We start from the raw sequence: 15766 nt of genomic DNA on the forward strand, positions 1-15766 counted from the left end.
TAAACTCTCAAGACTTGGAGTCATTAGCTGTGAAGGGAACAAATGCTTACTGCATGCCGAGCCTATCGCTGAAGCAGCAGGCCATTATGTTTGCCACTTCATACTGGCTACTGAAAACTGGCACTTGTTGTACAGGTGTAGTGTTGCACAGGTGTGATCCCAACAACCTGGCATTGAACGCTGTCAGAGAAAGGGATTGGTGTTTGTGCAGTTGCACACACTATATGGTGAAAATGCATAGGCAGCATCCAAGAGGAAGTGAATGTGTGGCCCTCCACTGTTTTCATCTTCAGCGAGACCATGCCTCCTACATCGAAGTCACTCTTAAGCTCGTTCACACACAAGCATGCAACATGTGTGGTACGCACACTCGCTTTTCTCATCTCATCTGGTTTCATGCTCGCAGCTCTTTCATGCACCTCCCTCTCCCCTCTGCAGACCACAACACTGACCTACATGACCATGATTTCAGGAATTTAGGCAGTATGAGCTATTTATGTAAAAAGCAAGGTAATAAACTGCTGTTTGCAGCATTTATGGGAAATAGGAGTGCACTTATAAGGTCATTGAAACCACTGGCACCTATTAAGCAGCTGCATGTTGTTTGGAAAGTTGTCGATCGTGAATGATTCAAATAAGGTAATAACGTTGTTCATCAAAATGGTAAACATTGTTATGGAACAAGTTTAATTAGATATCTACAGTAGACTGCATGATGAATTGTTGTTCAACCTGAGTATTTGCTGTGTGTGGTGTGGTAGCCTATAACACCATGTTGTACCATCACAGGTTGATGGTTGATCTCAAACCCAATACTCCGTTTATCTTGTGCTTTTTGCACAAGCTAAGCCAATGAAAGTACGGGAAGCTAAGTGCACTTTTTACACAACAGGCACAGCACGAGGTAAAATGCGTCTGTTTCTGCAGGTTTAAAATGAAATCATTTTCAGCAAGGTCAGTAAACAAGCACAAATTGGTAGATACAAAAACTGGTCTTTATTTCTCTTGCCCCAAGTACAGCTTGGAAATGTAGCCATCTTCCTTTTCCTATGGAGTGCTCCAGAAGGGACAGCTATAGTTGTATAAATAGCACGTTACAAGACATCTAGGAGTTTGGGCTCCCCATATCAAAGGAAGAGACAATAGGCGTATGCATATTTCTTTGTACAAATGGTGTAGCATAATGACAATAGATACGCCCTATATTTATCAACAAGAAAATAGAACGCAACTTTTCTTTGACTGAGCAGCACGGGGGGCACCTATTTTGTCTACCGAAACCATCGCCTAGGCTTGGATGTTGTGGCAGCATGTTGAACAGCAGTCTCCCTTGCCAGCTGTCAGGTGGCTGAAGCACCCAACGTCAGGACGTCAAAGCAGACACCGCATACACGCACTGGTTTGTTGAGGTTGAACTTGAGAATTGGAATGTCCTTTTCCGAACACTTGGCACACAGTATCCGACCACAGTGACGGCTGGAATAAGAAGATGCATTTGCCACAATCACAGACCCGACAGAACATGGAAACGGTTCACTAACTACTATAGACGGCTACTTTGTGGTCCAATGAAAAAATATTGAGAAATGTGCCATACCCACTATTAGATGGAGTTCATTCACATACTGCTCACACAAAGTACATTTAAACTGCAGACAGGTTGAAAGATGTAGAAACATTAGAAAACTTCTTCCTGGGTGAGTTGGTGCATATTGTACATAATTAGAGCGCAAAAAAACAACCACACAGAGACAGGTGTGTCGGTACTCTGTGTGTGGTTGTTTTTTTTGCACTCTAATTTTAAAACTACAATGGTGCTACAATGGTGCTACAATGGTTGATGTGTAAAGGCAGCACAAAGCGACAGGACACAAAAAGGCGGGAGACAAGCAGTGCACGTTCACCACAGCCACAGTAGCCTGTACAATTCCGACCGACGCGCTTTGGAAGTGGACACAGCGAAGAGCACTGGCAACAAAAGCAAAATGCAAGCGTGCTGCTCCGAGCCAAAGGCACGTGGGCCTGCATTCCGAATTTCCCATTTTTGTCCCCATCTGACGGGTGGAAATTCCAGAACTGGAAGTGGCGGTTACTGAACTAACATTCAGTTCCAGCGTTTCCACCAAATCAGATGACTTGAGACACCTCTGAAAACGATGCACGCTCTAAATATGAATGACACTGGGCAGATGTAGAGAAGGAAAAGTCGTCAAAAGGAGGGATGCTTTTGACTCCCCCACCTTTTGCTCCATGCATAGCGACGATTAGAGAGTCGCATTATGAACATGAACACTGGCTGTTTGTGTTGATGATCTAAAGATAATAGATTTACTGCAGCTATCTTTGCTAGGCGATTTCATATATACATTTATGTTTCATTTCAGTTTCCATTTTGCATTAGAATTCCAAACCTTGACATAAAAACAGCACGCAACGAAAATCTTCACACAGGGAAACCTTGTGCACATTTTTCAATTCCACTACTATATCCAGGCTTAATCTTATACAAGATTTAATATATGCATTTCACTACACAAAAAGTGTCTGAAATTTTGATTACTACAGCACAGTTTCATTTCATCTGCACACAATATGAAGTCGTCAAACTAATGTGGAATGGTCTGCTCTCCTGGCTTTGGCATTGCAATATCTTGGCACTGCGCTCCTTTTACCAACCACTTGCTCAAAAAGACAACTAGGACACTTTTCTGCCGAGGTGCTCACCAGTGATGCTTCCTTGTTTTGATGCCAAATTTGCTTCCACACTCGAGGCACACGTCCCCATCAGACCAGGGAGGCTCCTTTGGTAGGAAATCTGAATGGTAGAGCAAAATACAAATTACAAATGCTAATCACAATCAGTGAAAGAGAGAGCTTGAACCAAAAACAGAACTGCTTCAGCCAACACTTGGAATTTTTTCGTTCACACAAAAACTGAGGTCGAACCAAGCACAACTGCTTCAGCAAACTCTTGGAATTTAGGTCCCCAGCAGAACACAAACCAACAAAGAGTTCTTGGTGGAGAAAAGCATTTCATCACCCTTTTCTTTCAACAAAGCCTGCAGTAGGCTACCTGCACTGAAGCAAAGCAGTTTTGTTCATTGCTTAATTTACCGACACTGATTTTCCAAATAGAAAAAAAAAAAAAATTATGAGTTGAGAAGCAAGAAGACCACAGTAGAGATGGAAATGGCAATACATATGCATATGTATTTATGTAAACATAAATCAAAAGAAAATTCCCAATCTTCCCTTATAGTTGGCCAAGTTCCCACATATATTTGCACTACTGAGAAAAAGAGGTGAGCAGTTAGGACGTGCTTCCCTACTCATGTCTGCTAAACTCTATCAACCAAGACTGTTGCAGTTTGGCTGATAAAGATGCATGTACTGCATCACTGACGAGCTTTCTTAGGAAGACTTGTTACTGAAGTATGTTCATAATGAACATACTTTAATCAGAACTTCAACGCACAATAGAGAGCACATTTTGTATCAGATGTACATGCTTGCATGTAGATCATAACTGACCACACGTACAGTCTGTCTTAGGGGCTCACTGTGGCGTCAAATGTTAGCACACTAACGTCGTTTTGGCTCATGTCAATCATCGCACATCGGACTTGTGCAAACTGCAAGTCCCGCACAACTTTAGGATCCAACAAGCGAAGCAGAGTGCGTGCGAAACTTGCCTAGTAGCCGCACGAGGAGCTGCTTTGTGGCCACCTGGTAGTTGAAGATGCTGACACCTGCCTGGTTGCAGGCACCCAAGCAAGCACCGGCTCGCACAAGTGACCGGCACAGGTTACCATTGCCTTGCATGTATGCCAGTAGCAATGCTGCAGCAGAAGCAGACCACAACGATGCTCAGAGTACACATCCTTTGTCACCACTCTGGGGGCACCTTACTATACCCCCCCACACACGCAAGTAGCAAGCATGGAATGCGGCTGATGACTGTTTTGGCATTTTCCTTTGAATAATAATAATAATTGGTTCACAGGAAAGGAAAGGCGCAGTATCTGTCACATTTGTTTCCGTGGACACTTGAACCCCACCATTAGGGAAGGGAGGGAGGTGGGAGTAAAGGGGGAGGGCACTGGAGTAATTTGGACCCCTATCAAACTTGACATCCCACAGCACACAGACAACAGAGGCCTCAGACGCCTCTTTGTCGCATTTCCCTTCGAAAAGTTAGATTCTCAAGCCTATCAGGCCACAGTCCACTGGTTTCAGTGAGCATTAGCACAAATCTAGTATACTGGTGATAGACCATATTCTGCAGGTCTTGGTTAACTGACAAAAGTCTTTTAAGCTAATAGTTGCCATCACGTGTAGCAACTAGCTTAGCGCATCAACTACCACCATCATTCTCCCCAAAGCGCACAGAATTAAACAGCTACTCTGCAGAACTTAACTGAAGTGACAGACTGATGTGGGCCCTGTCAGAAGTACTATGTATTCTTTTATGCAATAGTAGTGACAAGTATGGCGAAGAATTCTGCCAAACAAAAAGGCTTTCATACAGGCACCAGACCTCCACAGATGTATAAAAATTCCATTCTTTAGGCAACAACAAGAGAGGCTAACAGCTAAGAAAATTCTGAAAAATTGCTAGGTTATGCTGCAAAAATTTAATATTTCAAATATTTGTGCATCTCTCACAAAAATACAGCACCCAGTCCCTTCAGCCTAACTGAATGACTTTCGGTCATTTCAGTCTAACTAAAGAAAGGAAAAGCTTAGGTAGCACGCTCCCCTGCATGTGCTCATGATATATTTCAATTAACGATTATACAATGCAGAATGCTCACAAAGTAACTGAAATAAGTGAAAATTCAAAATTTTGAAATACAGAGGGGGCAGTTCAACTACTGAATGCGAGATTCTGAGCCGTGATTTAGCTGCCGACAAATTCTGTACGCACAACGACAAAAAATGATTAGTAGTACAAGAAATTTCAGCAGTACTTCAGTGCGAAACGCTACACACTTATGCAGCTTTTAGCCAGTCTGCCTTATGCACAATATTTACATATGCTATATTACAACTGTTACCTGCTGCGCATAACACTTTCAAGACTCAAAGCTGGTAACAGACAGGGGCAGGTCTAGGTCTGAGTAAAATTTTGTGCAAGGGCCCGAGTGACGGCGGTAAATGACGAGTGTGCAGTCGCACTGCACAGAAGGTTGCATTTTACATCTCTACAACTGCAAGCATATCCTTACAGCAGCAAATCCAAGTAGAACAGTATTTAAGCACAGACGTGTAACACAGCTTACGGGAGTTCCCCTCAATGTCAGGCTTGTTGATCGGGTACTGCGGCATGCACTCGAGGAAAAGCTCGAATATAGCGGCTGCATTTTCTTTGCCATGTTGACAGAGCACGTGCAGCGGGTTCTGGCCTCTGCAATGTAGCAGGGAAGAAGAACCATCACACACTGCGACTAAAGCGCCACCACAGAAGGAAATTTCTCATGGAAAGCGGAAAAGCTTAGGAGGTCACAAAAGCACTTGCCTCATGTTCACTGCCTCAGCGTTGATCCGACTTTCAGTAAGCAATACTCGGCATGTTGCCAAGTGACCTTTCAGGCATGCGATGTGGAGAGCTAAAAAAGAAGAGAAGAACAATGTTGGACTTTCAGCAATACAAAATGAAGTAAAGAGAGCATTTACTCATTAGCATTCTCTGTACACGAAAGCTATACAGCTTTCTCAAAAACTTCTTAGTTGATGAACTCCTCCTAGACTAGGATTACCGCCGCAGGGTTCCCCTAAACATTGTACAAACAAAATCTGATCTGTTGACCAGTTCGGTCTTGACCTACCGTCTCATCTGCTGGCTGTCCTGGTTAGTCCAGACTTTGAACCCTGAACACGGATGATTTTTTCAACTATGAAGCTTCTGAGGAAGCCATGCAGCTGATCCCTTAGTTAAAAAAAAGAAAAAATATTTAATGCCTTTTTTACACTTTTGCCCTTTTTTTTATCCAAGGAATAAAACCAGTAGAGAACAATTTTGCTTTCTTCTTTGCCAACACTAAGCAGGACAATGCCTCAATATTGAAATTGCGAACCATGAAGCAAATTTTTAATATTGGGAAAAACAGCACACACAGCACAAAGACAAGACTACACCATATTCAACTCAAGTCTGCAGTAACCAACAAACAATTCCTCAGTGACAGAAAGTAGTCTATTGTTAAAGGTTTTCTGGTTACTTGTATACAAACCAACCATCAGACCAGATCACCAGCTCAAAAATTTCAATGCCTCTGGCTTGTTTAGCATTGTCAAATATTAAAAACTGATTCTGTTTACTGTAATACACATGCCCATAGTTAGCAACTGCCATTTTTTTTTTCAGGATGCTGTTTGCACCAAAATCAAACATTTAGGAACATGCTTTTTTGATGAAAATTGCGATTTTAGCTCCATATTCCCATTTAAATTGTGCTCCGATGAATCCGGAGAAAGCATATCATCTAGTCCGGCTTCAAGTTGTTTTAAAACCTCCAGGTTTTCAATGTACATTTTTGTCCGAAACATGGTGTTAATATGACGTTGGTGCAAATTTTCTAGTAATAGCTCTAGATGAATTCCAATCATCTAAGGTTCTTTAACATGTATTGATGTCACACAGCCTGCGAGTATTTTCACATTTCATCCTCACTGAGATGCTTTGGTTTGGTTTGGTTTATAGGGCTTAACGTCCCAAAGCGACTCAGGCTAGAGGAAATGCTGTAGTGAAAGACTGGAAATTTCGACCACCTAACATTCTTTAATGTGCACTGACTTGGTTGGGTTTTGATCCTGCGACCTTGGGTGAGTAGCCCAAAGCCACAGCCACCACAGTGGGTATTAAATTTAAAAATTTTTTTTTTGCAAAGATAATTACCATTATTGATGCCGCTGTCAGCCAAATCATAGTTGATATTATTTTCAAGCAGTACACTGCATATTGCACTGTGATCTTTCGCTGCAGCCAGATGCAATGCTGTCTGTTTCTGCAAGGTCAGATCATTGACGTTGGCCCCGGCCAGGATCTAGGAGAAAAAGAACAACAACCAAAGCCAGATCACAATATTCAATCTAGTCTTTCAAAAAGCAAACATTAATAAGGAGGATTTTTACTTTCCTTAGCTCAAACCAAGATGGCGGTCTAGCAAATCTTATCTGCGTGTTTCGATACCTACCAGCTAGGCAACTGCTTCATTTTATATCTCTAAAATTAGTTTGGGAAAGTGAGCAGAGTATAATTCCTAATCAATGGGAGACTGCACAAATCGGTCTGTTTTCCAGTAATTCACTTTGCCCTAATAATGGCCTCAATGGCCCTATGTCAGACAAGAATGATTTACCAGTTATATACATGGTGGTGCTTGAAAGAAGAAAAAAAACAGCAGTGGTTCGACACTGCCGAACCTGAATATCAAGCATTAGCTTTGAGTTACTTAGCAACGTGGGAAGACGTGTAGGTTGAATTGCTGCATAATCATTTATTAATGACTACTTTCACACTTGAAATAGTACTATTTTAATTCAAATCGGCTTGAGGTCAAATTCGGGCTGGGCAAAATTTGGAGGTCACGATCGTGTTCACTATAGTGAAATTAGGCTGGACATAGATACCGGTCCAAATCGACACAGGTCAAATTTTGGGGGTGGCCCAGGCTAAGTTTGCAAGTTGCCATAATATTCGCCATAGTAAAATTAGGCTGAGCACCGACTTTGGTCCAAATCAACTTAGGCAAAATTTTGGCGGTGACCTGGGCTATATTCGGAAGTCACTGTCAATGTTCGCCATATCGGATTTAGGCTGGACATCCGATTTTCGTCCAAATCAGCAGAGATCAAATTTTGAATGTGGCCAGAACCAAATTTGGGGGTCACAATCTCTTTCGCCACAGCCTAAATATCAGGCTGGACATCGTTATTTTGTACATATGGCAACATACCCGGGGAGGCACGCCTGCCACGGCGATGATGTACATGACTAGTGACTGCATTTCTCTGTTAGTGGTCAAATACCTGCATCATTTGACCTTCAGGAATGGTAGCAGTTGACCTAGTGCTCTAAAAAGACACAAAGTGGACTGGACTTTTTACAATTTGTCTACTTCTGCTATCATTATGTAGACACGACATACTGCAGTGAAGCCAGAGTAAACAATATACAAATGTGTCTATTCAGTAATTATTCTGAACAGCCTGCATGCAGCATCTTGATGCATTCTTGCGATAAAAAAAAAAAATGAAAATGACATCCTGTGAAACAGAAGCACAGGCCCATCAAGATCTCCTGAAAACACACTGCAGGTTCATGCAAGTGCACTGCTTTTGTTGGAAAAGCAGTTCAGTGCATTTGCATGCATACCTTAGTCAACCTGAAAGTTAACCTGATGTGCATAAAAAAATGGACTACTGTGATTTCTTGGCAAGCACCCATTATCGCCTACCTATCCGCTTATTGCTAATGATGTCGAGACAAAAAGAAAAGAAACTGCATACCAGATTGCGCACAATCATTTCGGAACCTGCTTCAACAGCCAAGTGGAGTGGAGTGAGCTGAGAGGCGTCCTGTGTCCGTGAGTGGATGTTGACATGTATGCTCAGCAGGAACAGCACACTCTCAATGTCACTCTTCTGTATAGCCACGTGAAGGAAGTTGCGGCCTCGATTATCATACTGTAAAGTGAGAGAGGCATACAATCAAAACCAAGTGACTACCATAAAGATGCTGATGCAAGATTATGATACAAAGATGGCAAAAACAAATGGCTGAAGCATGAATGCCAGCAATAGGACACGCACTGGTTGCTTCAATGCATTTCTTCTATGTACCAACACACAGGGACAAAACAAAAATTTGAGGAAAAGGATGACTTCAAAACACTCATCATGCAAAAGGCTGAAATGCAGCACACGAAAGAGTGGCAAAAAAGCATGCACTAAAGAAGAGTCAAGGCAAAGGAAGGCATCTACAATTGATTTTTTTTTCTTGAGGGTTTAACGTCATAGCAATTCAGGCTATGAGTGATGCCACAGTATAAAGCTATAGACAATTTCGACTGCCTGAGGATCTTTAAAGTTGGGCTTTAAGGTGAGGTTGGGCCCATGGCTCTTGTTACCCATTTCATAATGAAGAGCTGCCTGCTCCCTTGGCAGTAGTGATGAAACTAAGTCAGCATCGACGAGATGAACAAAAGGTGTCTTTATACACTGTTTACAGGGCATATAATACAGTACAAGATCGGCACAGGGGTCGAAGGTTACTAGCCATACACAACTGTAGTCGCACAGCGACAACCGGGGAGAGTATGACGCATCCCCCCCTTGAAGCGGCACTGCACTCGACGAAAGCTCGTGACGGTGTTGGTCTCCAGCGGCAGTGCTCTCGCTTATATAGTATGGGAAACCGTTGCCACTCAAGCTGTCCAATCCGGAGGCAGCCCTTTGATAGCGGCCCGAGAGGCCCAATGAGCAAGTACACCCATCGCCCGCTTCAAATGTGCTGCGGCGCAAATTCAATTCAAACTAGGGGATCGACACCAGGCTGTCTGGAATTTCGCGCGAGTGTTTCAACACGACGCTCGTCGATGCTTCCTTGCAATGCGCCACAGACTTGCGGAGCAGCACCGGGGCTTGCAAAGGGGGCGTTAGCAGGAGAAGCTTGATGCTCTGCCGAGAAGAATACGGGCAGCTTACCCGGGCACAACAACGCGCACCAACACTGTTTAGTATGCAGGCACCTCGCATTTTGCCTCTACCAAAAGGCAGCTGCGGCAGCCAGGATCGAAACCCGGTTAGCCCAGCTTAGTAGTCAAGTGTCTTAACCACTGAGCCACTGCGGCAGAGCGATAGCTGAATGGTTCTCCAGGTGACTGAAGGGATCCTAGAGTGATGGCTAGTGAAAGATGAGTGCAGACTGCTAACTACTGTTTCCTTTGACTATTTTTGCAGGCCTCAGAGCTGAATTTTAAGCATTCAAGTATGCCACGCTGAGGAGTCTCGGGTCAATCCACCTTTTTCACAAGATACTGTGCACTCTGGGGAGAGCAAGAAAGTTAGGCTACCAAAATGAAAACTGGTCAAGAACAAATATGTACGAATTCCACAGGCACGATCCACTTCCATGAGGGAGATGCAAAGTAGCACGTGCATGCTTGGCAGCTAATGCCACCTAGACACCAGCATGAAAGTAGTTTGTGGCTTGTTTTCAAGTAGCAGAGCTCGAGAGAGGAAAGAGGGTGTTTGCGGATGATACGGCCATGTAAACAAAAGGTGGATATGAATCATCTGCACTTCTTTAATGCGCACCAAAATGTCAGAGATGGACGCCCGCATCGGGAAAGTGCCATGGTGGCAAAAGCACCACCGCTGTGATCAAAGTCTATGAGCAGAATGCCATAGTAAGAGCTCACATATCAGCTGCAGACTGCCTTGTTAGGGACTGAAAAACACATAACAAGAACAAAAGGCGCATGGCAAACTGCCGAAGCACTTGCCTTAAATCACGGCAGCACATGCAATGACAACCTGCCCCAATTAGAAGAATCTTTAGTCGTAACTCACCTGCTCAGGTGCAGTTGGCTCCCGAGCAATGATGGTCTCGGCAGCCTTGTTGTTACGCGTGGTCATGGCCATTGCAAACGGTGTCAGTCCCTGCTTGTCCCGCAAACTTAAATTAATCGCTGGGTGCGCCAGGAGCAGAGAGATGATCACTGAGTTTTGGTTGGTGATGGCAATATGCAATGGTGTCTTTCCCTCGGCATCCTGGAAAATGGTTTCCAAAGTGTCAGACAGGTGCGCTGCAATAATGCAGAGCTATATACTGCTCAAAGCAGTCCCTTGTCATATCCTAACCATATGTTCTTATTAAAGACTGCACTTAATTTGTGATCCTACGAAGCACATACCCAAAGCACATTTAGGACCAAAGGTGTAAAAGCGGCAAGCGAAGACAAGTGAGGAATGCAGCAAACAGGCATGTGTGGGCACCAACAAGTTCGAATCAAACTCCTAATTGAAGCAGTTTGCTCAATTTTCCTGTCTACAACTGAATAATAAATCTTGTCATGTGTCCAGCGAAAGGATTGTTGTTACTTCTATGCTTAGCAAACTTTAAATTCACAGGGTCAAAGGGGGATATGAAGAGTCACATTCAAAAAAAAAAATGTAAAAGAGAGCATTGCATGTTTTTTTTTCAGCTCTTGCTGCACATAGTATGCTGGCAGCTTGTAGGTGAGCAAAAACAGCCAAGTTTGTGCTCACTAACCTTACACAAGCATAGCAATATTACGCGATGAAAGCAACAAGAGTTGGGTCCACACAGAAGCCTTTAGCAGCAGATTTCTTGAGATAAGAGTATATATAGAGAGTGTATAGCGCAGGTAGATTCTTTACAAAAAGACAGACGCACTATCGTACACACACTGGCAAACCTTGGCACAAACGGGAGCGGACTTGATTATGCTACACGGACCTGTTTCAAGCTCTCGGCTGCTCACTCAGAGTAAAGAGGCAAATTTAGGATTTATGAAATTTATGATACATAACGTGGTGTCTGCATCAAGTATTTAGAAAAACGAGGACACTGAAGTAAGCTGCTGAATTTCGAATGTGTTGTTCAGTACAGCTACTTGGCTGATAAATTTCAAGTAGCAACCATTCCAGCACACTGTAGGCAGGGTCACCAACCTGAGCATTTACATCTGCATTGTGTTCAATCAGCGTTTGCACCACAGGCTCGAGGCTCCATGCACAGGAAAGGTGCAAAGGTGTTTGCCCATCGAACGCTTCTTCATCACCTTCCCCATGAGGCCCAGGCCTTCTAGGACTGTTCAGGTCACATCCACTGCAAGTTTAGTAGGACAGAGGACCCACTGTTTGTTAAAAATATTGTGGAAATGCCTAGAACACTATCACAAGCGACACAATGCAGTTCATCTCTGTAGCGAGATGAAACACCAAAGTTTTCAACCTTGCTGACCCAAATTTTCTCTCCATCAAAGGCTGATAAGAATGGCGTCAAAAAGTGGGCACCAACATGTAGTGGGCACCAAGTGACAGAAAATAAGTGACGAGACGTGCAGAGTAAGGAGAAATTTTCAAAAGGTGCACCTTCTGATGAGGAAGCAGGCTACAGAATCATTATTTTCATCAATGGCCCTGTGCAGCAGAGTTTGGTAGCAGCCACCAGGTCCCTCCGACCAACAGTCAGCATCACAGCCGTACTGGACCTAATTCGAAAGTCACACACACACAAAAAAAGAGGGGTCAGAATGCCAGAAATAAACCACGGTCAATACAGTAGCTGGCTCCTTGATTGAGAGACAGGTACGAAGGCAGCACACATGCAAGAAATGAGGCTTAGTACTAGTACTTTGTAGTAATGCTACGCGAATTCATGCGCGAGCACTAACGCCGAAAGAGGACAGCCTGAGTGCCTAGCTGATATGCTAGCACTACTCACGAGAACTGAGGCAACGTCTTCCTGGCCTCCTTCAAGGGCCAGCCAGAGGGCGCTCTTGCAGCTACTGGCTTCGTCCACAATCGTCATGTCAGCACCTCGCTCGCACAACGCCTTGACAACGGCCGGTAGGTGGCGCTTGATGGCAAGCTGCAGTGGGCTCTCGCCGTCCTGGGTGCGCAGATTCAGATCGGCACCCTGCATGGAACACGACACCATGGGGTCACACTGCGCAGAAATGTTGCCAACAAATGCGAGTTAACAGAACACACAGACAGCAAATGCAGCCGCCACATACAGAGACAATAAATGAGTATGTACAAGCAGAAGCAAGTGAGGCTTTGAAGCGACAAACAGGAAACCGGGTCTCATGCACAAGTTAGCCTTGGCTGGCTGCAGCAAAATTTCACCTGAATGGCAGCCTCTGAAAGCAGAAGCGTGCCTTCTCAAAGAAGCTGAGAAATTTCAGCAGCGATGCACTGTAGATGAAGCAAGCAAAGAATCAGAGGCTTTCGTAAAACTCCACTTGAGCATGTGTTAACGTCACGAAATTTAAATTAGCGCACTTTTGCTCATCAAATACTATAATACCTGTGCTAGAAGATATACTGAAGTGAGTTACTTTTTTGATTCTGGCCATCTGAGATTTTTGTTATGGGTTTCATAGCCTCAGTACATGGGCATTCTCAAGTACCATCCCAATTAAAACAAAAATGCTGCAGCAAACAACAAAATGCATGATCTCATGCTCAAGCAACAGCGGAATGCCACAGCCAGCAAGTCTCTGCAGAGAGTCTGCATAACGCCACCTAAATTTTGGGAGTACTCTACCACTTAAATAGTGTGGCTTCAGGTTCCCAAGAAACTATGCACGCTCCGAAGAACGTAGCAGGGGGGCAAGGGTAACATGCATGCTCGAAGAGATAACCACTAAGGTCAGAGTTGGACAAACCCTTTGCAAAATTCATGGACACAAAATAGTTGTCACATCCCAGCAACATCAGCATTACAAGCGGTGTGTGTGTGTGTTGAAAGGACGTAACATAACATATCTTGCAGCTGGACAGACCTACAGCTAAATAATGCGTACGTCCCCAGATGCAACAGTCTCAGTGGGCAGCATGACATAGACGTGCCACAAATTGTCCACCATGTGTGTCTTTCCACCTATGCAAGTATTTTTACAGGCCTCTGACCAGGACATTGACCCCGCTGCTCAACTCCCTGTGACTGCCACAGACACAGACAGCCACAGCTAACCACTGAAGTTCGTTTTGCAGCCTCTTTTTTTCACAAGTCCCTTACCCTTTTGAGTTGAGTCGTAATCTTCATCATAGTTCTCCTGCACTTTAGATCCTTTATCAGAGCCGAAAGGACCTGCATTTTTGGGGGGCGCTGCTGTAGCTATGCTTCCCCACTCACGTTTGCAATGCAGTACGGCCAATCTGCCCAGCATGATTTTCATACTGTCATTAAAAGACCCCTCCTTCTAGGTATAAAGCAGTTGTTCTTCACAACTCAAAAACCAGAAATCAGATAAAGTTCATTCACACCATAAAGTGACAAATGATGGCTCAAAAAAATTCTGACTGAAGTGCTGCCCGAAACTTATTCGCTGAAGGTGCTTTTCAACGTGAGCTGCTCATTCAGCATAGCTTTGTGGTTGGTCATAATCAAGTAAATCAGTTAACAACAAAGTGAAATAACAGTGGGGTGGTGGCTAAGTAATGACAAATGACAAGTGCAAGGTCAGGAAATACTGCCTTTTTGGCAATCTCATTATGACCTTACTATATGCAGAAGCTATGTTGAGAGAATCTACACCATGGCGTGAAAACAAACCGACGGAGTCATAGTTGCCAAAATTTGAAAAGACTGACTATACTGCCAATATGTCTTGGAAGGGCACCTAACTAATGATCATTCAGGTTGGACAGACCGGTCAGCTCTTCCAAACAGAAAAGTGCACGCAGACGCTTCCACACAGAAATGTTGCCACTGCATGCTTCCTCGCAGAGACTACAGACCTGGTCCAACAGAAAGATGGCGCCCGCAGTGTCCTGGTGCAGAATGGCACGGTGCAACAAGGACAGGCCTTCTGCATCGACCACGTCCAAGCTGGCACCGGCACCCAGCAGCTCACGAGCCATATCGTGCAGGCCCAGTTCGAGGGACAAGCTCAGTGCTGTCTCATCCTTGGAGTTTTTCAGGTTCAGGTTGGCTATCAGGAGTCCTGCGCCGGGTGTCTGCACTGCCAATGCTGTGAACAACCAGTGCCAGATTTCACAGTCAATGTTTTTTGAATTTTGAATTTTATTCATCAATTTTTTATTACAGAACAAAACAATTCAGTATAGCAGGAGCAGGCTTAGCCTGACAAGGGCTCCTGCTCTAAGCTGACACAGGCTTCCTTTGTGAACGCGCCCTTATTAATGCACCTACCTAAGAAAGTGTTTCGCTTAAAATGTCAGAGTGTTCAGTAAGAAACTGAACTTGCTGCTTTTTCTTTTCTTTTTTTTTTTTTTGCTCAAAGTTCTCAGAAAGCGAAATTTCTAGCATCAGTAAACCAAAGCTTACTAAAGCAATACGTACACGGCATTTCACGACAGCACTTTATAGCACATCCATCTAACTACTCATTAACTTCCAGGTCATTAATCGTAGAACCGTGGTAGAAGACGTCCTGGCTACATAGTAGGATCGGCAGAAAAATTCGCGCTATAGCAGTATGACCTTAACAGCAATTAAGGATGTTGAGCAAAGGGATGTTGAGGACAAAGTGTAGTTGGCCAATGCTGACAGGAGCCATGATGTAATCAAAGAAATTAGCCTCAATGAAAACTGATCATTTATGCACTGGAAACAGAGCAAGGAATAAAATGCAGGTGTCATCATTTACGATCAATTTCGCAAGCAGACTACATGCATCAACATCAATTTCAGGGCACAGACCCCAGAGGCCTGGCTACAATGTCAAGCATTTCAAGAAGGCATGAGCTGGAAGTGAGTGCTGGGAAAACTTCAAAATTCAACTACTTTTTTACTCCAAATCAGTTTCTTGTTACTGAGCCTTTATATGTTAGTGTATGAGGAAAAAACAAGAAAATCAATTTTTACTCAGAACAACTGGCTTGAATTGCCTTGCTTGTCTCTTTAATATAGCCATAAAACTATCCCTGTCCAGTAAAGCCATTAATGGCTTTAGAAAACAACCATCTATGGCCCGCAAAGTAAAGGTTTGAAATACAAAATTTGAAACAGAATTCTTCCAAAAACTTGCACTAAGAAGTACAA

At 43.8% G+C, this 15766-nt stretch overlaps 1 protein-coding gene across 1 annotated transcript in view; it reads right to left on the reverse strand.

Annotated features, from left to right (window-relative positions):
• Positions 1-973: 973 nt before the first annotated feature.
• The window catches only part of LOC146197086 (ankyrin repeat and FYVE domain-containing protein 1), a 29800-nt gene continuing 15007 nt past the window's right edge, over positions 974-15766 (reverse strand). The window contains exons 12-23 of the mRNA XM_084598831.1: positions 14500-14732; positions 12476-12670; positions 12124-12242; positions 11701-11857; positions 10576-10776; positions 8512-8688; positions 6899-7046; positions 5519-5609; positions 5283-5407; positions 3693-3839; positions 2725-2815; positions 974-1476 (exon numbers count right to left, since the gene is read on the reverse strand). Of these exons, the coding sequence (XP_084454957.1) occupies positions 1341-1476; positions 2725-2815; positions 3693-3839; positions 5283-5407; positions 5519-5609; positions 6899-7046; positions 8512-8688; positions 10576-10776; positions 11701-11857; positions 12124-12242; positions 12476-12670; positions 14500-14732 (1820 nt within the window). The 3' untranslated portion in view covers positions 974-1340. The remainder of the gene's footprint in view (positions 1477-2724; positions 2816-3692; positions 3840-5282; positions 5408-5518; positions 5610-6898; positions 7047-8511; positions 8689-10575; positions 10777-11700; positions 11858-12123; positions 12243-12475; positions 12671-14499; positions 14733-15766) is intronic.

This window comes from Amblyomma maculatum, chromosome 3 (genome assembly GCF_055883805.1).
Source record: "Amblyomma maculatum isolate TAMU_Amacu chromosome 3, ASM5588380v1, whole genome shotgun sequence".
Taxonomy (NCBI): Eukaryota; Metazoa; Arthropoda; class Arachnida; order Ixodida; family Ixodidae; genus Amblyomma; species Amblyomma maculatum.